Source organism: Anabrus simplex, chromosome 5 (genome assembly GCF_040414725.1).
Source record: "Anabrus simplex isolate iqAnaSimp1 chromosome 5, ASM4041472v1, whole genome shotgun sequence".
Lineage (NCBI taxonomy): Eukaryota > Metazoa > Arthropoda > Insecta > Orthoptera > Tettigoniidae > Anabrus > Anabrus simplex.
Window position 1 is genome coordinate 369315131 of NC_090269.1, and position 23666 is coordinate 369338796.

Genomic DNA, 23666 nt, shown 5'->3' on the forward strand with positions numbered 1-23666 from the left:
GTTTACAAAACTGATCAGACAAGCTGCAAAGTGTAATGTGACTCATAAAAAACATCCTTACGCTCGGACTGCAAAAGTTTATTCTATGAGAATTATCTCATCAATTTGCTACAGTATTTTGTCTGTGTCCTTGAGTTGCATGACAGTAACACAGCCAAGGATTGGCTAACCTGTGAGGTGCTGAACAGCTGACTCCTACAAAACACCCCCAGCTTAATGGCGGTACCGGAGTGTATTGCGTGACGTACATGTTGTTCTTGTACAGACATTTGTCTGTTACATGAAAGTTTCCGAATCTTTCACATGACTTGTGAGATATGTAATGTTAGTTGACAGTATCCTACGGAGCATGGCGGCGCTTAATGAAGCTGAGATTCGTTAACCGCGGAATTATATGGCGATGCTCTTGACATTTGACACTCCAATTACTGTATACGCCTACATGTTGCTAAACGTAAAGTTTTGTAGTTGTTATAGTGTGTCTTAGCATTAACCTTTGACAGTGACAGGTGATTGTTTTAAATATGTTTTCAAACTGGAGTAGTCAAATATTAATTATTTTTACCAAAATAATTGATGGTTTACTGGAATAGTTCTCTGTTGTGTTTTGCAGATGCTTAAAATGATTCCCTTGGAAGGCAACGAAGATGTGGCATGCTTCCTTGTTACCAAACATTCATGGAAAGGAAAGTAAGTGTACTGTTGCTGAGTATAAGGTTCCTTTTGTTGTATCAAAAAGTGAACTTGACTGTGTTGTGTAATTTTTTTTCGCGTGTGTGTGTGTGTAATATACCTTTATTTCTCTTACAGATATAAGAGAATATTTTCTGTTGGAACCATGGGTATAACAACATACAATCCAAATTCTCTTGAAGTCACTAATAAGTGGCCATATAGTGATATAAGTTTAATGCCCAGTGGAAAAGTGTCATGTCAACAGAACAATGAATTCACAGTGATGAATCTCAAGAAAAATGACACCATGAAATTCTCATCAGAACACAGAGCACAGCTGTTGACAGATGCTCTTAAATGCAGATTTGCTGTGCAAAAGCGAAAGGAGACTCTGGTGAGTTGAAGTTATATTTTGGTAGGTATACACAATTGTCTTCTGGTAATTTTAACTGATTTTCTTAACCCTGTGCAAAAGTGTACAAAAGTTATAGGACCTGACTGTAATTATCAGTTATGTATTTATTCCAGTCAGGTCATTAGAAGGTAGGGACGTGAGAACTTTGACAAGCTCGTGTTGACATAGGGCCTATCATAGCCTATAGGCTAAGTTTCCTTATTTCATGTATGGTCAGTTAGTGGAATTCAACAATAGCCCTGGACATCATATTGCAGACAGTGTAACTTCATGTAGAATTAATCCTGGTAGGCGATTCAGAATAAAACAACTGTGCTGTGATTATTAACCCTGACAGTAACACGTCTATAAATATCGCTTTAGTTACACCACACGTTTCGAAGACGTGTCACTCAAAGCCTATTATTTAAAGTTACATTAAAGTTACCAAATGGAATGAATAAGGAATAGAGATGGTGGAGGGGATAACTCTCCCCTCCTTAAGAGGAATAGATGGCATTCATTCGCACAACACGTCAGATAAACGTATGGTGTTACTGTCAGGGTTAAATCCAAAAGTAAACAAGATCTTGGTCAAGATCCAAAGATCTTAGTGCTAACTTTAATCAACAAGCTTGTTTTAGCATTGGTTTTTATGTGTTTTCTAAGTTACTTCCATTTGTAATTTGTCCAGTTTGTAAGGATTCATTCAAAAGGAACCTTTTGTACATTATGGTGACCCAAACTTGACAAATGACAGACTGTACACAGTTAGCTATGGTTATTGATATACTTTATATCTATGGATGACTATTATTCTGCAGTAGAATGGAAGATGCTATTTTTCTTACTCTTCTTAATTCTTCTGCAGGAGAATGGAAGATACTAATCAAGTTCTTGGTCTTCTTAATCATATTTACTGGTGCTTTGAATGCTGTTTGATATATTCAGTAGTTTTTGAGGAACCAAAGTGAAATTAGCATAATTTGACTAAAGAAAATTAAAATAAGTTATGTATGGTACATAATTATAGACATACTCTTTTAATATATTCTGACTTACACAATTATTTCTCTTGAAAAAGCACCTCGAAATGTGATTAGTTCCTTACTTTATAGCTTATGAATGCTTGAAATGTTTAAATGGCTTTTCTCAGCCAGCAACATTTGAGTTACACTTTCCATTTTTGCTAGTATCAAGTACTTTATGATGATATTTAACTTACATACATTGGTGGTCATAAGGAAAGAGAATTTGCATCCAAATTCTTAGAAATGAGGGATGTAGAAGCAAAACTCATCTTGTCCACTTTTCATGATTTTCGGCAAAGCGGAAAAAACTGTCAAATGTGTACACCTAGACGAATCTTGCTTTATACATTTCTGTTTACATCTTGAATGTGATAATAAATGCCAGGGAGCATCTTTTCTTGTAAAGTAAATGTGAAGACGGCAAATTACATTTTAAGTTTGGAGAATGTGAGTTTTGCTCCACGTATTTGGATAATGCGAGTTATGCATCACAAGGCTGTGGATAATCTTATGTTCAGTAGGCTATATGAAGCTAATAAACAGGATTCAGACAGTGAACAGAAGAAAATAAATAAAAGAAAAATGGACACTTGGAGGAAAGAATTTTTTTTTTTTGTTGCTATTTTGCTTTATGTCGCACCAACACAGATAGGTCTTATGGTGGCGATGGGATAGGAAAGGCCTAGGAATGGGAAGGAAGCGGCTGTGGCCTTACTTAAGGTACAGCCCCAGCATTTGCCTGGTGTGAAAATGGGAAACCACGGAAAACCATCTTCAGGACTGCCGACAGTGGGGTTCGAACCCACTATCTCCCGATTACTGGAACTGGCCGGACTTAAGCGACTGCAGCTATCAAGCTCGATGGAGAATAATAATAAAAATACAGTTTATTAAACAGTAATGCATATTGATAATACTGTACATGTTTATTAAAACGGAATTATAGTACTGTACCTCAAGATGTTAACATGAATGACTTACATTCCGACAAATCAAATCGGTTCAGAATCACTTAATGTCCTAGCGGAATAGATACACTAAAAGTTCTTAAACTATTTAAATGAACAGATGCTGAGCTTCTTCCTGTGGCTGGCAATGAAGAACATTGTCTTCTTGTTCATCCTCATTGACATCTGCATTTCCATCTACAATGCGTTTATAAAAGGAATTCTGTCTCCCTTATGGTTTGGAATCAAATATTTTGTCCTGCAAGACTGAATATTGTATCTTCGTATGGTGGGCCTCTTTCTTTTCATGCCTACAGACTCTTATAAATTTTAAAACATAGTTGTCTTGGGAAACTTTGCCGTTATGAAAATAGAATCTCTCATGAAATCTGCGAAGGTCTTGAGCTCCAATTGTACGACATAAGAAGGCTCCCTGACTGTGTTTGCACTCTGGAAACTTTGGTAACCTCTTTGCACTCTGGAAACTTTGGTAACCTCTTTGCAGAATATCTGGAAGAAAACAAATTCAAAACATGTAAATACGAAAACTTGGAATAGTGAAACCTTCTCTTAATACTCCACCTCCAGAGCAAGAATGTGTACATCCAACTCACCTCATTTGTTTAGCCTTGTTTCTTTTCCAGTTAGATTGATCTCTACTCCTCTTCTGACCTCTTTCCCTCTGGAGAACATGGTTTCACACTTTCTCGTATTTATAACCCTTATTTTGGGGAACTATTTATCTTAATTCAACAACTGATGTACTGATGAAGCTTTCACCTAAAAATATGACATAATCTGTAACCTAATGTAAACATGGGATACCTACAATACACCCGGAAACAAGTGTAGCAACATGATTGGTGTAACCGGAGAGTGTGACTTTTGCTTCGTGCTGGGAAGTGGATAATGTGAGTTTTGCAACTAACCCTGAATTTCAGAATGATTTTATACAAGTAAAATGTTAGTTTTGCTACAAGTGTTTCATTGGAAATGATGCCCATCATGGTAGTGAACATGCCTTCACACAAAACTCAATATGGAAAAAAATGGAGAATGAGAGTTTTGCTTCTACACCCCTCAAATGTTTCATTTTTTAAACATTTTGTCTTGATAAAATCAGAATCTCTGTACAGTTGATCAGTAAATTATTATATGTTTCTGAGCCTTCATCATCTCCTCTGTCAAGAAAAACTTGCCAAAATCCTAATAAGACATACCTGTCACTGATCAGCTATTTGCTCTGTGAAAAACAATAACTGTGAATGCAACATATAGGGCCTGCATTGGAGATATGGTCTTCAGATGATAACAGGACCTGTAAGGCACTCTGACACATGTAATGTTAATTTTGAATGTCACAGTTGAAATAAATCAAGTGGCAGAAACATATTTCCGATTTGTATACACAAGTACAGATGTACTTGCCATTGAAAAGGAACAAGTTAAATTATATTCCTGCATGAGCCACTTACCTGTATGGGAGGCGGTGGTAGAATACATTCATAGTATGTATTACCTGTCATAAGAGGCGGCTCTCAACATGGTCACCACGGGGCATCTCCTAATTAAGGCCGACACGCTTCCACTCACTTGTGCCAGGCTCCTCACTTTCCTTTTTCATATCTGACGTTCCTTGGTCAACTATTTTTCTCTTCTGATCCTGACGGTATTAGGTTCATAAGGCCTAGAGAGTCTTTCTTTTTTGTACCCTTCTGATGATGATTATGATGATTGTTTTTTAAAGGGGCCTAATAGTTTAAAGTGTAGATATGTTATTCAGACTTCATCAGTGGTTTAAATTAAGACTATAAATAGTGTCATATCAGTGTTTATATCATTATTGGTTATATGAGTGCTTATGTCTTCCAGTTGGAGTGTGGCTGAAGATGACCCAATATATATGGGGTCGAAACTAGTCCCAGTTTTATAAGACAGTATACAAACTGATAGTATTGAATAGGTGGACCCTTCCTACCATTTGATAGTGATAAATTGTCAGTACGGACCATAATGAAATTCGTAACATATGATAAATTAACTCTGAAAATCTGAAAAGAATCTTGTACCTAAAAATAAGACACACAAATAACAAAGAAATAATGAAAGTACAGAAATGACTACTTAACTTAGGATGGCTGCATTTGGTCATATGGTATGGGATAAAGTATATCGTCCTGTTGGCATCTTTCAAGGCTTGGTTTACTGCATCATCCCTTTCATCCTCTTGTTGGTGCACATATCCACTTGGTTGGTTTCACAGAAGCATATCTGAAACTTGAACATGATTGTTACCACAATATTACACTGCTTCTCAAACAAGACCAGTTTGTCAAAGTAAAACATAATCTCCTTGTAAGAAACATGTCGATCAATGATGCATGCATTTGAAGTTTTCACGTAAATATTTCCCACTAGTGAATCAACATTAGCCACATTATTTCATACAGGCATGTGCCTCTTCTGAATTGTCTCACACACGCACAGTTATAATGTATCTTTTCCATAGCATGGTCTTCCTTGGCGATGTGACTATAACATACATCGGCATAATCAAACATGAACAGAGAAGTTGTGGGTGTAGTATGTTCAGTCCGAATCCGTTATAAGTGGATGACGCCTGTCTTACAAGGCTTCCTGGCTCAGTACATCTGTTGTATAATTTCTTGAATAGGGCCTACAGCGTCATTTACCTGAACACGTTTCATTAATTTCCAAACATCAGAAAATTTTGTGTGTCCAGTTGTAAAGTAATTCTTAAATTTATTTTATTGCCTTTGTAGTTTTTCTATTTAAAGCTTCTCTTTAATAAAACAATCTTAATTAGATCGTGTTGCAAATGTTGACCGAAGAATAAGAAGATTCTTTATACTCTTGCTCTACAATCAGTCATTTTCACTGTAATGAAAGCATGGGCAGTATGGTCTCCTCAATGGAAAATACAGAGGTTCTCATGAAAATCCACAGCCTGTTACCAGTTATTCGACCGGGTCAGGAATGGAATGAATGGAGACCCCATCTCGTGATGAGGATTGGAATTGTGCCAGCTGCCGAAGCCTGTCTTATTCCTCTGGGGCAATGATTAATGACTGACAGATGAAAATAAAATGATATTGGAGAGTGTTGCTGGAATGAAAGATGACAGAGAAAACTGGAGTACCTGGAGAAAAATCTGTCCCACCTCTGCTTTGTCCAGCACAAATCTCACATGGAGTGACCGGGATTTGAACAACGGAACTCAGCGGTGAGAGGCTGCCACCTGAGGCATGGAGGCTTCAGTGATACTCATGAAAAGGAAAAGAGTTTGCTAGAATGGTTTTTTAACTTAGTACATTTATACTATTGAAGGATATTGCATATGTAGAATTATTTGCAGGCAATGGATGGGCATCGGATCTGGAATAACTTTCTGATATTTTCATTCACTGCAGTGAGTTAAATAGAAAAGTTATAGACAAGGACAAAAATACTTGTGATTTGTGAATACAACAGATTGTAAAAGGTTGCCTGAGAAATTTATGAAATGAGCCTCATTAAAGTACATTTTTAAATCTCGCAGAAGCTTCAGAATTATTATTTGGACCTTTATATTTTCTTATATATATATAAATGATATGAGTAGAGAAGTGGAATCACAGATAAGGTTTTTTGCGGACAGGATTAAAAGTCAGGTTGTGATTTAAAATAGGAAAAGTCCTCTCGGTTTTAATTACTGCGTTGATGGGGTGAAAATTCCTTATGGGAATCACTGTAGCTGTTAATAATTATAAGGAAAGATCTTCATTGGGGTAATCGCATAAATGGGATTGTAAATAAAGGGTACAGATCCTTGCACATGGTTCTGAGGGTGTTTAGGGGTTGTAGTAAGGATGTAAAGGAGAGGGCATACAAGAGTCTGGTAAGACCCCAAATAGAGTGGTTCCAGTGTATGGGACTCTCACCAGGATTACTTGATTCAAGAAGTGGAAGAAATCCTAAGTAAATCAGCTCAATTTGTTCTGGGTGATTTTCGACAAAAGAGTAGTGTTACAAAATGCAAAGTTTGGGCTGGGAAGATTTAGGAGAAAGAAGACGAGCTCCTACGAGACTTCAAAATGTACTTTAATGAGGCTCACTACCACTTTTTTATCAGCAGAAAGTAGTCATACAGTCATAAATTTCTCAGGAACCAACTATATTGGTTTTATAAGTGGTATGTACCAAGCTGTCATTGGAGATATGACTTGGAATGACATTAATAGACGAATAAATTTGAGTGGTGTCTTTAAAAGTAGGTAAGATCACAATATGAAGATAAAGTTGGAATTCAAGAGGACAAATTGGGGCAAATATTAGTTTATAGGAAAGGGTGTAAGGGATTGGAATAACTTACCAAGGGATGTTCAATAAATTTCCAATTTCTTTAAAATCAATCAAGACGAGGCTAGGTAAACGAGAGATAGGGTATCTGCCACCTGGGTGGCTGCCCTAAATGCAGATCAGTATTGATTGATTGATTGATTGATTTTGGAGAGAGTATTGAAGATTTCAGCTGGATTTGTGATCTGTTCATTGTGTATCATATGTGATTAATATACATGAGTAGTATATTTAGAGATAGCGGGTTCGAATCCCACTGTCGGTAGCCCAGAAGATGGTTTTCCATGGTTTCACATTTTCACACCAGGCAAATGCTGAGGCTGTACCTTAAGGCCACGGCCGCTTCCTTCCAACTCCTAGGCCTTTTCTATCCCATTGTCACCAAAAGACCTATCTGTGTTGGCGCGACGTAAAGCAGATAGAAAAAAAAAAAAATTAGAAACAGATAGAACATTGAAATTAAAATTTTTTGAACTGCCAAATTTGGTTAGTAATAAGGAAAAGTTATGCAATTATTTCCAAAATGGCAATTGATGTGTAATTGCTCTTTTTTGCTAAATACTTATCTTTTGTGAATCAGGCTTTTTTTGTTTTTGTTTTGACTGCAGTTAAAACTTTGAATCAGTCAGTAAAGAAATTACAGTCAAACCTGTTTATTGCAACATTGCTTTTAACGGCATGTTGGATGTAACAGCGAAGTCTAACAGTCCTGTCTAAATCCTATATAAACACTGTATTTAAAAATTTGCGTAGTGCGACATTGCTTATTATGACATCATAAAAAAATGATGTAGTTTGATCACATTTTTAGATAAATGAATTGTCTGTAACGTCCAGTGTTGATTTTTTATTTGTTACACTTTTGGGGATTTGCTGACAACAATGTAACACTTATTGTAGATTTCAAATCAGTCTGTCTCTTAAATAGTCAAAGCAAGCATCGCTATGAAGATGGCTCAAAATAAAAGGAAAATGTCTAATATTGAAGATATGTCACACATAATATTGCGATTATAAAATGGGGAAATAAATACCAGCATTGGGAAGGAATGATTTCTGTAATTTGGAATGACAGAGAGAAAATATAATCTCTTTTCAAAGAAAATTCTTTAAAAATCAAGCGGGCCATATCATCTGAGCACAAAGATATTGAAGAATCTTTACTTGGATGGTTTAAGCAGGAGAGAACAAATAATGTGCTGATCAATGGACTTGCTCTTCAAGCAAAAACCAGTGAAATTCCTTGCAGTCCCACTCCACTAATACTGTACTTATTTCAGTTACCGATATGGTTTTTATAAAGTTTTAACTTAATTCTCTTAATTCCATGTAAGTGTGTATCCTATAACCTGCAGATATGAAATTTTTAGCAAAAAGAAAGAAGAACTCTTTGCGAGACTATCGCTTAAAACAACTGTTGATTGGCGGTCTCTTCGGAGTTGTTATAACAGATTTTGGTTGTACTTTTATTGTCTTGGATTCATCCATGAATCAGCTGCTTCAGTAAAATTGGCACAAAGTAACCTTGAATTGTTTACTTTAATAGTAATAGAAGAGTCTTTTCTTCATGTCTGTATTGTTTTCAAATTTTTATTTATGGTAGTAAAGGTACATGCTTATTTCTTTTTAATAATGAGGTGATGCAATTAGAATATTTTGATAGCAGATGGTAGGATAAGAAATGAAAAGGTTAGAACAGGATAGGGTGGCATGGAAAGCTGTATCCAACCAATCTATGGACTGATGTTGCAGACATCATTATTTTGATTGCTGTGTTGAGTCGTGAGAATTTTAAGATGTGTTGCGAAAAGGAGGTGGAGGTTGCAGAACATAGCTCTAGAAGATTTTTATGATCAGTCAGTCACCACTGATCTACATTTAGAGCTGTTGCCCAGGTGGCAGATTCTCTTTCACGATATGGAACAGGGAAATGTTACAGATGAGGGGTAAGAGGGAAGGAAAACGTAGAGTAGAGGATAGGAAGAGTGAGATTAAATAGGATTACGAGAGGGGTGAAAGGGAGGAGGAAGTAAGTTCTGCAACTCTCAGGGAGGATAACGGTTGACCACATGTAGCATTTAGTATGGTCAGCAGTGTGCATTATATCCTCAACTACAGGTATCTGATTGGTGGTCTCTTCAGGGTCATTATAACAGATTTCAGCTCTACTTTTATTGTCTGCAGTTCATCCGTGAATCAGCTGCTTCAGTAAAATCAGCAACCCTGAGAGTTGCAGAACTTACTTCCTCCTCCCTTTCACCCCTCTCGTAATCCTATTTAATCTCACTCTTCCTATCCTCTACTCTACGTTTTCCTTCCCTCTTGCATGGTTTACTTTAATAATAATAATAATAATAATAATAATAATAATAATAATAATAATAATAATAATAATAATAATAATAATAGATATAAACTTATTACAGTTAATTCTGAAGTCACTGGAACCACCCAGACTCCTTTTGATTTTGGCCAGGGATTTAAGGCTGGATGCCCTCCTTGATGCAACGTGATTTTTGAGATGAAAATCTCAACCCAGGATTAACCAGGACTTGAAACTCAGCTTTCTGAGTGGTAAGCCAGCAGCTAAGCCACTGAGCTAATCAGATCCCACCACAATAACTACTTGCCCATTGTTAACAGAGTTTCTTCTTTTCCTAAGTCTCTGCTTTTAAGGAACATCAGATTATCGAGGCATTAAAGCTGTTGTTGTTATTATTATTTTTATTATTATTATTATCAGGGAACGGATTTATATGTAAATACATATCTCTTTAGGAAGCTAACATTAATTATATTTTTGCATTATCTTTACGAATCATGACGTGTGGAGTTGAAAAATGGAATATTCATTTTCCATATTTTTCCATATTTTGGAGTTTAGCACGTATGTTCCATATTCTTTGTCATTAAAATCAATATAGTCCATATTTCAGCTAAGAAAGTATTAAATTATAATAAATAGCAGTCCTCTCAATAATGGAGAAATAAATTAAAAATCTATATTCGAAAAATTAATATTTTGACTGGTGTGCAGATCATTATCACGTCTGCCCATGTCTGGGCTAATAAAATAAGCTGATAAGCGGTGCGAAGAAAGAGAGAGGTTGAGCCCGGAAGTGGTGGAGATCAGCCGGTCAGTACCATGACTATCTGAATCACACTTACAGCTCTGATAAGCTGCATTACATAACATTGAATGTGTCTGTGCCATCATTTCGTAACTAGGGAAATCTCATTCATCGACGATGTGCTAATGGTTTTCGGATTAGTTCGTAATTCGGGAATTCCCTTTGATTGCTTCATAACTCTATCTAGTTCACTACCAGTTATTCACAGTTTGAATTAGCAGTGAGACGGATCATAGTGTTCTTGTACGTTCAGTGTGTGCAGTTGTATGTTGATATTCATTGAAGACATAAACGTTGTTACAATATGCCTAAAGTAGCTCAGTCAACCAGTTAAAAATTGAAAAGTTACATATCAGAATTTAAAGAAGATGGTTTATCAACTGACAGTAAGATATTATTTTGTAATTTGTGTCATTGTACAGTGACATCTACTCAAAGGTTCCTTGTGCAACAGCACGTTTCAACCAATAAACACCGGGCTAACAGACAACGAGATTCCCAGCAGAGATGGTTGTTTCTGACACAACCAGCAACTTCCAGTGTAACGTCCGAGTTGAACACCGATCTCTGCCAGGCTCTCAGCTCTGCTGACATACCTCTCTTCAAACTGAATAATCAGTGCTTCCGGGAATTCCTCAAGAAATATACTGAACGATCCATCCCGGATGAGTCAATGTTCAGAAAACGTACTGTTCAGCCATATATGATGAAACTGTTCGGAAGATATGGCAAGAGATTAAAAACGGTCAAATTTGGGTTTCCATTGATGAGACAACAGACAAAGAAGGCAGGCTAATTGGCAACGTAATCATTGGTTTGTTAAGCGAAGATTATTGTAAATGGATTCTCTTACACTGTGATGTTCTAGAAAAGTGCGATAACAAAACTATAGCAAAACTGCTCAATGAGGCTATGGGTATCCTCTGGCCACAGGGCGTTAAGTATAATAAAGTGTTACTTTTTTAGCGATGCCACACCTTATATGATAAAAGCCGGAGAAGCATTGTGTGTTGTATATTCTAAGATGACTCGTTTAACATGTGTAGCACATGCCTTTCATCGTGTGGCAGAAGTGGTATTTGGCAGTTACCCCAAAGTAGATTTATTGATTTACTCAGTGAAAAAAGTTTTTCTCAAAGCCTACGGAAGAGTTCATATTTTAAAAGAAATGTACCCAGAGATTCCATTGCCGCCTAACCTGATTCTAACTAGGTGGGGTACGTGGCTGTAAGCGGTTGAATATTATGTTGAATATATAGGCTGTATTAAGTACGTTCTGCATGTCATGGACTCTGAAGATGCAGCCTCAGTTGAAGCCGCGAAAACAGTTGTCTGCGATACAAGTATGAGAAATGACTTATGTTACATTCAGCATAATTTTTAATGCATCACAAAAATGAGAAAGCTCCAAAACTCGCATCTCTCACTTTCTGAAAGATGTGGAATTGTGAATAAAACTGTGGAACAACTAAATTGTGGTACAGGTAAAGTTCCAAATGTAGCAAACATGAAGATGGCCACTGTACTCTCAAAGAACCCTGGATATGAAGAAATGACAAAGGTTGCTGCAATACTGTGTGGAGATTTAAGTGTAAAATTAACATTGGATTTAACCACAGCAGATATTGTGAAGTTGAATTATGCCCCCATTACTTCTTCCGATGTTGAACACAGTTTCAGTCAATATAAATCTGTCCTTAGAGATAATAGGAGAAGATTCACTTTCCAGCACTTAAAAGAACATTTTGTAATCCATTGTTTTGGTAACAGAGAATAAAAGATTGTGTGTTCTTCACATATATTAAAATGAGAAGTGCAACATTATGTTGTATGTAGATCTACTTTGTTTAGCTTCTTTGAACTTTGATATTAAATAGAAATTAATGTTATATGTGTAATTTTAAGTCCATATATAATTCCATATTTCATTAGAAATAACTAAATATATATGTACATATTTCAATAATTATTAGTACATGTTAAATCCTTTCCCTGATTATCATCATCATCATCATCATCATCATCATATACATTCCAATTGGGACACATCCAGTGGGAATGCTTACTTATAGTAGTATGACAAAAAAAAAAAAAAAAAAAGAATGACGTGGCCTTCAGGGAGATCTGGTGCAGGTCTTTCGAGTGGACCCTGTGCAGGCAGCCTGCACATCTGTGAGGGTGGTGCCCTAATTATGAGGAATTCTGATATGATAAGTCGTATACGGTGCATATTGATTCAATAAGTAAAAATTCTGAATGTCTTGGCAGTTTTGGCCTGCCTGCCTGCCTGCCTGCCTGCCTGTCTGCCTGTTCCCTCCCACTCTTAGCAGCACTGCACAGTGTCAGTAGTGCTGGTAAAGGATGAAAACCAGCTGCTGCTCACCAGCATTTGAATGCTTTATTTTTAATGTTTGCTATCTGTGTTAAGTGAAAACCAGCATCAAATTATTTTAAACCAAGCTCGATAGCTGCAGTCGCTTAAGTGTGGCCAGTATCCAGTAATCGGGAGATAGTGGATTCGAGCCCCATTATCGGCAGCCCTGAAGATGGTTTTCCGTGGTGTCTCATTTTCACACCAGGCAAATGCCGGGGCTGTACCTTAATTAAGGCCACAGCCACTTCCTTCCAAGAATTATTTTAAAGTGCAGTCTCTTTCTGAATGTGAAACAGTACTACTCACCATTTCATCAATTTGTAAGAGTTGATGAGTGTTCCTTGTCAGTATTTGGTAAGGCTAAAATACACAAACATATTACTCATATATTTACTTAAGATAAACATTCAGAAAGTTATTTAATCACTGATGAGGTACTGGGTCAGATGTTGATACTCATCTATAACTTGAAATTTCTCTTAGGCTTATCTATATAAATACAATTATAGGTAATTTTGCTAATTATAATTATGTTTGTACACTTCAAACATTAGGCTCATACTCGGTTTTTATCTCAGATTAGGTATACATATATTGAAAAGAAGTTCAATTCAATGTTTGTTTTGTTTGTTATAAAATCACGGGAAATTTCTTAAAACTCTATATGTAAGTGTAGGAATAGCTATATGCTATTTACAGTATATTATTTGATCAGTTTACATACATACATACATACATACATTATCATTATAGACTGTTATGCCTTTCAGCGTTCAGTCTGCAAGCCTCTGAGAGTTTACTAAACGTCGCCACAATCCTCGATTTGCAACTAGTGTTGTGGCCTCATTTAGTTCTATACCTCTTATCTTTAAATCGTTAGAAACAGAGTCTAACCATCGTCGTCTTGGTCTCCCTCTACTTCTCTTACCCTCCATAACAGAGTCCATTATTCTCCTAGGTAACCTATCCTCCTCCATTCGCCTCACATGACCCCACCACCGAAGCCGGTTTATGCGTACAGCTTCATCCATCGAGTTCATTCCTAAATTAGCCTTTATCTCCTCATTCCGAGTTCCCTCCTGCCATTGTTCCCACCTGTTTGTACCAGCAATCATTCTTGCTACTTTCATGTCTGTTACTTCTAACTTATGAATAAGATATCCTGAGTCCACCCAGCTTTCGCTCCCATAAAGCAAAGTTGGTCTGAAAACAGACCGATGTAAAGATAGTTTTGTCTGGGAGCTGACTTCCTTCTTACAGAATACTGCTGATCGCAACTGCGAGCTCACTGCATTAGCTTTACTACACCTTGATTCAATCTCACTTACTATATTACCATCCTGGGAAAACACACAACCTAAATACTTGAAATTACCGACCTGTTCTAGCTTTGTATCACCAATCTGACATTCAATTCTGTCGGATTTCTTACCTACTGACATCAATTTAGTCTTCGAGAGGCTAATTTTCATACCATACTCATTGCACCTATTTTCAAGTTCCAAGATGTTAGACTGCAGGCTTTTGGCACAGTCTGCCATTAAGACCAAGTCGTCAGCATAGGCCAGGCTGCTTACTACATTTCCACCTAACTGAATCCCTCCCTGCCATTTTATACCTTTCAGCATATGATCCATGTAAACTACAAACAGCAAAGGTGAAAGATTACAGCCTTGTCTAACTCCTGTAAGTACCCTGAACCAAGAACTCATTCTACCATCAATTCTCACTGAAGCCCAATTGTCAACATAAATGCCTTTGATTGATTTTAATAATCTACCTTTAATTCCATAGTCCCCCAGTATAGCGAACATCTTTTCCCTCGGTACCCTGTCATATGCTTTCTCTAGATCTACGAAACATAAACACAACTGCCTATTCCTCTCGTAGCATTTTTCAATTACCTGGCGCATACTGAAAATCTGATCCTGACAGCCTCTCTGTGGTCTGAAACCACACTGGTTTTCATCCAACTTCCTCTCAACGACTGATCGCACCCTCCCTTCCAAGATGCCTGTGAATACTTTGCCTGGTATACTAATCAATGAGATACCTCGATAGCTGTTGCAATCCTTCCTGTGCTCTTGCCTATAGATTGGTGTAATTACTGCTTTTGTCCAATCTGAAGGTACCTTACCAGCACTCCACGCTAATTTTACTACTCTATGAAGCCATTTCATCCCTGTCTTCCCACTATACTTCACCATTTCAGGTCTAATTTCATCTATACCTGCTGCCTTATGACAATGGAGTTTATTTACCATCCTTTCCACTTCCTCAAGCATAATTTCACCAACATCATTTTCCTCCTCCCCATAAGCTTGACTGTTTGCAACACCACCAGGATGATTTCCTTTTACATTGAGAAGATGTTCAAAATATTCCCTCCACCTCTCCAGTGATTCCCTGGGATCTGTTATGAGTTCACCTGAATTACTCAAAACACTGTTCATTTCCTTTTTCCCTCCCTTCCTAAGATTCTTTATTACTGTCCAGAAAGGTTTCCCTGCTGCTTGACCTAGCCTTTCCAGGTTATTACCAAAATCTTCCCACGACTTCTTTTTGGATTCAACAACTATTTGTTTCGCTCTGTTTCTTTCATCTACGTACAAATCTCTGTCTGCCTCGGCCCTTGTTTGGAGCCATTTCTGATAAGCCTTCTTTTTACGTTTACAGGCTGCTCTCACTTCATCATTCCACCAAGATGTTCGCCTTTTCCCATCTTTACACACAGTTGTTCCTAGGCATTCCCTTGCTGTTTCTACTACAGCATCCCTGTATGCCACCCATTCACTTTCTATATCCTGAACCTGCTTACTGTCTACTGTTCGAAACTTCTCACTAATCATACCCATGTACTTCTGTCTAATTTCCTCATCCTGGAGATTTTCTACCCTTATTCGTTTGCAGACAGATTTCACTTTCTCTACCCTAGGCCTAGAGATACTTAGTTCACTACAGATCAGATAATGGTCTGTATCATCGAAAAATCCCCGAAAAACTCGTACATTCCTAAAAGATTTCCTGAATTCAAAGCCTGTTAAGATATAGTCTATTATGGATCTGGTACCCCTAGCCTCCCATGTGTAGCGGTGAATAGCCTTATGCTTGAAGAATGTATTTGTAACAGCTAAACCCATACTAGCACAGAAGTCCAGCAAACGCTTCCCATTCCCATTAGCTTCCATATCTTCCCCACATTTACCAATCACCCTTTCGTATCCTTCAGTTCTATTCCCAACTCTCGCATTGAAATCGCCCATTAACACTATTCTATCCTTGCTGTTGACCCTGACCACAATGTCACTCAATGCTTCATAAAACTTGTCAACTTCATCCTCATCTGCACCCTCACATGGTGAATACACGGACACAATTCTTGTCCTAATTCCTCCCACTGACAAATCTACCCACATCATTCGCTCATTTACATGCCTAACAGAAACTATGTTGCGTGCAATGGTATTCCTGATAAAGAGCCCTACCCCAGACTCTGCCCTTCCCTTTCTAACACCCGTCAAGTACACTTTATAATCTCCTATCTCTTCCTCCTTATCTCCCCTTACCCGAATATCACTTACTCCTAGCACATCCAGATGCATCCTCTTTGCTGACTCAGCAAGTTCTACCTTCTTTCTTCCATAAGCCCCATTAATATTGATAGCTCCCCATCGAATTCCATTTCGTTCGCCAAGTTGTTTCCAACGAGTCCCTCGCCTGTCAAATGGGAGTGGGACTCCATTACTCCCATAGGTCCGAGGCTTGCTTAAAGTGTTCTGAGCTCGGTAAATTCATGAAGCAGGATGCTGCCCTACTTGCACATAGTCCAAGTGAGGATCTCTCCTCTAACGGGTTATGGACCACCGGTGAATTGTGTAGTCCTGGCCGCCTGAGCACAAGGAGGGCCACGACTCAGAATATGTCCGAGATGCCCACTCCCATTCCATAGCAACTGGTATCCCGACTCTCAGGACCACTTACTAGGCCACTCAGCCGTTGCCCATGGTTCACGAACTAGGACGTGACTACAGTAACCCACAAACATGAACCATCAGTTTACAGTGGCATAGTAATCTTAAGTGGACCAACCCAGGAAATGTAAATTTGTCCATTAATATTAGCTGTATCGAGAAACTGTACAGGATAAAAGTTGTGAAGAATATAATTTCTGATCTTTTATGTTTCATGAGTTTGTACCGTGCAAATGATGATAAAGGAGATATTCACAATTTTTTTCATTTTCACAAACTTCTACATATCTACAGAAATATTAATTCTGTCTGAATATTATTCAATAAAACCTGTCTCAAATGGATTTCTGCTAAAGCCAGGTTTCCATTTATTGAAGGTGTACTAGAAATTAGTGTATTTTCTCCATTTTGTTCATACCAGACAGTCGAAAACACGTTGGAATACATTAAACTGATCAGCAATCGTACTGGTAGAGTAAACATTCAGTCAAACATTATCAGAATACATAAAATAGGTTTTGTTGCTGATGCTGTACTACACATTCTCCAGCAGTCAAATGGAGTTTTCTCAATTCCAGTGGTCTTGCTCTCGATTGCTTGACTTTCCATTAAAACTTTAGCCTCGAAAATTACAATGAACATATCCAAATAATTCCGTCATAGGGTGAATTCTTATAGCTCCTTTAAACTTCTGACGACATCTCAATGAATCTTCAATATGCACTTGATCGTTTCTCCACTTCTTTTTCCTGTAGTGAGAACTACTGAACAGTAGGTGATGAATTCCAGAGAAGATAGCTATTTGTAAAGTATAGTATTGTATAGAAATTGGATTGTCCAGTCAGTCCAGTTGGTTGAAGGAAATATCCAGCAGTTAATCCCCAAAATAAAGACTGGGAAAGAATGAATGTATCTTAATATGCCATATGCAGTATCTGTCCTTTTATCATACTCTGTCTCTGAGAAAGTATACAAAGGTCAAAATGTTGCTAAATGATCCACTAGGAGGATTGAACAATTTCTGTTTAAGGGCATATTTTGGCTTCCGTTTCTGCTTTTGACAGTTTTCACTTCATCCAAAATGATCCACATTACATTTTATGCCCAAGAGACTGAGGTAATTTTTCTGTTAGGGCAAGTTTCTGCTTAATAGAGGGCATGTTTAAGTCAATCTCTTCATTTTGGTTTTCAGCCAATTTAATTTATTCTTTACTGTTGTCAACAGACTCCAGGATCATGACTGTATTTGTTGAGTGCCCAAGTTATAGTTTCTAGGAAGACAGTTCTGCTGTTGTAGACAATGTGCTTCTTAGGATGGATGTTCTGATGTCTCTGATTGCAGGCTGGCATTGCTCATATTGTAATTAATTTATTTCTAGAACCTAATATGAATGTACACGTAGAAAATCATACTTATATTTGCAGTGTAAGAAACATAGAAATACAATATATAAACAGAAATACTTTACTGACAATAATTGCAGAATTTATTATTATTATTGTTGTTGTTGTTGTTGTTGTTGTTGTTGTTGTTGTTGTTGTTGTTGTTGTTGTTGTTGTTGTTGTTGTTGTTGTTGTTGTTGTTGTTGTTGTTGTTGTTGTTGTTGTTGTTGTTGTTGTTGTTGTTGTTGTTGTTGTTGTTGTTGTTGTTGTTGTTGTTGTTGTTGTTGTTGTTTAGTTACCACATCATCACAATTTCTTGAACTTGTTGGTTCTATGCCATTTTCATATTAGTGGTATCTTGAGAGGGTACAGGATCTGCGATCAATTTAATTTTTAATCTTCTCGTACCATATCCTCATTGGATATTTGGCTGTCATCAGGGTGATCTGTTTCTTTTTCTCAGCAACTCAGAAAAGAGTGGGTGTACTGAGTCCATACCATTCTCATAGATTCTGTAGCCAAGATATTCTCCTTCTTCCTCTACTTCTCCTTCCCTCAATTTTACCAAGGTTGTAGGATAAGCTGAAGGAGTCTATACTTATCATTTTGAATGATATGGCCTCTTCTTTTTGAACTTGTGATTGACCTCTAGCTCTTTGTTAAGGCATTGGAGTACTTCAGTATTATGTATTCTGTCAACATATGATATTCTGAGCAGGCATTGGTAGCACCACATCTCAGAAAATCAAACTATTTTGGTGGTGTTCTCTGTTAGGGTCCAAGTCACAGCACCATTAAATAAGACAGAAAATACATAACACTGAAGTAAATGGAGACTGAGATTGATCTTCACTACTCCTGCTAAATTTTTATTTACTACAACTTTAGTTTTAGGTACACTTATTGCCACTACAAGTTTGCTTATTCTCTTGAATGCAGTCCTTGCCTCTTCAATCCAAGACCTAATTTCAACAGGAACTACGCTGCCGAGATAGCACTGGACTTGCTCCAGTGACGTGCCAGCTACTGTCAAGTTAACAGATTGAATGACATGTTTGCTTATGACCATTACTTTTGATCTTTTTCATGTTCAAACGTAGACCTGCTGCAGCACTGTGTTCAACCACACAGTTTATTAAAGTCTGCAGACCTTCAGCACTTGTTGCAAGCAGAACAGTATCATCTGCATTTTGCAGATGATTTATTATGATCCCATTATAATTATAATTTTGTGTGGCTATTACTAGCCGAGTGCAGCCCTTGTAAGGCAGACCCTCCGACGAGGGTGGGCGGCATCTGCCAATTGTAGGTAACTGCGTGTTATTGTGGTGGAGGATAGTGTTATGTGTGGTGTGTGAGTTGCAGGGAATGATCCCATTAATAAGGATGTTCTCCTGTTTTCCTTCTAATGCTTCAGAAAATACCCTTTCAGAGTAAATATTGAACAGGAGTGGAAATGGAACACAGCCTTGCCTCACTCTTTGCTTTATTTCAATAGCGTTGTGCTGTCAACCTTAACTGATGCTGTCTGATTCCAATCAGGTTGACAATAATTCAGATATCTCTACCATCCACACCAATATCATATAGGATTTGCAGCAATATTTCATGTTTCACATGGTCAAAAGCTTTTTCATAATCAGTAAAACATGCATATACATCCACAGACTTATCTGTGCATCTTTGTACCAAAACTTCCATCCCCGGCAATGCCTCTTTGGTGCCAAATCCAGTACAGAAACCAAACTACCGGGCAAGTCAGCCATGCAGTTAGGAGCGTGCGGCTGTGAGCTTGCATCCGGGAGATAGTGGGCTCGAATCCTACTGTCGGCAGCCCTGAAGATGGTTTTCCATGGTTTCCCATTTTCACACCAGGCAAATGTTGGAGCTGTACTTTAATTAAGGCCATGGCCGCTTCCTTCCAACTCCTAGGCCTTTCCTGTCCCATTGTCGCCATAAGACTTATCTGTGTCGGTGCGACGTAAAGCCACTAGCAAAAAAAAACAAAAAAAAAACTTTGTGCTGCCTATGTAGGATTCACATTTGCTGTATATTCTTGCATGTATCACTTTTATGAAGATTTGGAGAACATAGCTCATTAGGCTTATGATTCTATAATCTCCATGAGATTTAGCAGTTGTTTTCTTTGGAATAGGGATGAAAGTTGTTGTCAACCAGTCAGAATGGCGAGCCCAGAATTTTGCATTTCATGTGTCCTTCATAGTTGTGTTAGTGATTACTCTCAACCAGTGAAAGAAAATCTCTTCTCTGTGTATCTTTTGCAAGTGTTGGGAAGCATTCTAAAATCATTTTTATTCTACGCTAGACGCGTTAATAAGCTTTCGGGCTTTTGCCATATCAGAAAACAGGATGAAGTTTTTTACATTTCACGGAGAACGTTGCTCTGCGCCTTCAGAAGAAAATCTTGTCTGTCCATGAGCAAGAATTCCCTAAGGGAACAGCAAAAGCCCAAAAGCTTGTCTACAGTAATGGGCCGTGAAGGCATCAATCCAAATATGGTAGAATCCCGCTTAACCGAACTTCGCTTCGCTTAACTGAAACCCGGCTTAACCAAAATGCTCTGGCAAAGTTTTATTTTAATATTTTGTTTTTACCCTTTCGTTCTTGGCTGTCAATATTAGTAATCCTCTTGCTATATGTGCTGAGAACTACTAGGCCAACCCTATTTTTATATTATGACTTATGCCAGAATGCACATGTAGCATAAAAGAAAACAGTTTCTGCCCTCTAGTTTCTAGTTTGTTCCATGATACATTTTTTCTTGAGCGAGCAGGCATTATTATTATTATTATTATTATTATTATTATTATTATTATTATTATTATTATTATTATTATTATTATTATTACTGTATTATTCATCATGAATATTATGCAGACGACTCTGACTTTGACAATAGCTGTTCTGAGAATCGAGTTGCAGCAGATATGGATTTAATGCATTGGAGGTAAGAATAATTTTGAATTTTTATTATAATTCAGTACCACGCGCTTTAATTACACTACTTGTTTCATTATTTCAGATTGCTTTGCACTTTGTTGAACAAAGCAATTGATCTACACCTGCTGATGTAGGGTTGATTAAACGGTGGCGCAATGTAGCTGCGCCAAGAAAATTCAGAAGAAAATCGCTGATTTTATACAATGTGAGACATTATGTAAACATTTTAATGTTAATATACTGTAAGCACCTTTGCTTAACAGAGTTTATGCATTTTTATTTTGACATTTAACTTCAGAAAATATTTGCCATGTGTCATCTGAAAAAAATGCGTCAACCGAAGTGGCTCCGCCCCCTTTATTTCGGATAAACGAGGTTCTACTGTATTTATTCTATGCTGTTTGCAGTGTGTACTGCATTCCTCTCTAAGTTGCTTGTTATATTGTATGACACACAGTAATTTGGTACCATTAATAACGGACACTTATTGACTTACGTTTCCTATCCTGTGTGTCTAAATTGCAGCAGTTCCACAACATTTAAAAAAAAAAAAAAAAAAAAAAAAAAAAAAAAAAAAAAAAAGAGAGAGAGAAAATGGGGATCACAGTGTAGAGGAAGCGTGCCTGCCTCTTGGCTGGAAGTCGCGGGTTCGATTCCTGGCCAGATCAGGGACTTTTACCTGGATCTGAGGATTGGTTTGAGGTTCTCAGCTTACGTGATTACAATTGAGGAGCTATCTGACGGTGAGATGGCGCCCTGGTCTAGAAAGCCAAGAATAATGGCAGAGAGGATTTGTCATGCTGACAACACAACGCCTCCTAATCTGGAGATCTATGGGCTGAGCAGCGGTAGCTTGGTAGGCCATGGCCCTTCGGGGCTGTTGTGGCATGGGTTTTAGTTTTTGAACTGTGATGCAAGGTGTAACTAGTATTCAAACATGCCATGATGTAGCATTGCCTATATATACATTTTTTTCTAACCTTCTGTAATTTAAATTATGTTGCATAGCTGTTTTTCTAATTGTTGCTGATGTACAGTACTTATTTATTTGAACAGAGGTACCATGCTTACAAATACCATTGGTCAGAAACAAAATTACCTGTGATGTTGGAGGTTACCCCATTCTCTCTGGACCAGCTTGATCCTACAACGTGTGCTGTGTTAGCATCGTATTACTACAAAGATTTTGAAGGTTTGGCAGAAGTAACAGATCTCCCTGGAGGATTTGCTGTGGTTTGTGGAGGCTTTGGTCGAACGGTAAGTTACTTTTACAGTCACGTTAATGGAGAGAGATTGATGGTTATAATATGTTGCCTGTTATAATTCATTGTAAGTTCTACAAAGTTTAATGTTACTTTACAAAACATGTGTGAATGTGACATCATAATAATAACTAGCGATAGATTGCTTAGCATTTGAAGACGATCTAGCAATATTAACCCGAGACATTTCAACCACCCAAAATCAGATTGAAAGAAATTGCGGAAAAAGTCGGCCTTCAGATATCTTTTGTAAAGACAGAATACATGACCTGCAACAAACCTGCACCAAAGTTCACGAAAACATAACATGGCAAAATTAAATGAGTATTACAATTTATGTACCTTGGTGAAACAGTTCAGGATAATGGACTTTAAACAAAAGCCATTGAAATTAGATGCTAAAAGATGGAAACTGCACTTCGACTCCACGAATCTACTACGCTGGCGTAGCAGGGGGAAAGGTGATGTGCTCCCACGTGGCGCGTCCCACATGGCGGATAGGGGGGTCCTAACCGGCTTGCCGGCGGACTTGAGGGAAATAAAATACCTCTCGCGGACCAAACACACAACCCCCTGTGGGTGGGGGACATAGACAAAGAATACATTCACGGTATCCCCTGCCTGTCGTAAGAGGCAACTAAAAGGAGCGACCAAGGGATGATTGTATCGGAACCATGAAACTACTTATGATTAGTACCACCACACGGGGAATATCATGGGTCGCTTTTACTTGCGCATATTACCACTATGTTAGGTACCAAATAGGTTTGTGATTAGTAGCAACAGAATGCGTTGCCGGCTTCTACAGTACGTGTGATTAGTACCACTTTAGGAGCGACACCATGGTTCTGACTTGCCTATGATTAGTACCCACTATATGAGGAACATCATGGGATAGTGTGGCTCCCTGTGGTTAGTACACACATGTGATGAACACCATAGATTTGCATTGACTGTAAATGGCGCTGCAGTGTGCGAAACACCATAGGTCTGTATTCCATGTGCAAATTTCATTACCTGTAAGTAGTACCATACTGTGTGGAATGCCGCAAGTCTACGCTACTTTTGATTAGTACCGCAACATGACAAATACCATGGTTCTACTTTCCTAGTGAAAAGTACCGTTATGAGGGGCGGATGACTTGGATTTTGGACCCCTTTAGACTAAAAGCATCATC

General features: G+C 37.9%; 1 protein-coding gene across 1 annotated transcript in view; it reads left to right on the top strand.

The window, feature by feature from the left end:
• Nucleotides 1–233: 233 nt before the first annotated feature.
• Rme-8 (receptor mediated endocytosis 8) overlaps nucleotides 234–23666 on the top strand; it is a 397451-nt gene continuing 374018 nt past the window's right edge. The window contains exons 1-4 of the mRNA XM_067147687.2: nucleotides 234–509; nucleotides 614–690; nucleotides 811–1069; nucleotides 22283–22483. Coding sequence (XP_067003788.2) covers nucleotides 614–690; nucleotides 811–1069; nucleotides 22283–22483 — 537 coding nt within the window. The 5' untranslated portion in view covers nucleotides 234–509. The remainder of the gene's footprint in view (nucleotides 510–613; nucleotides 691–810; nucleotides 1070–22282; nucleotides 22484–23666) is intronic.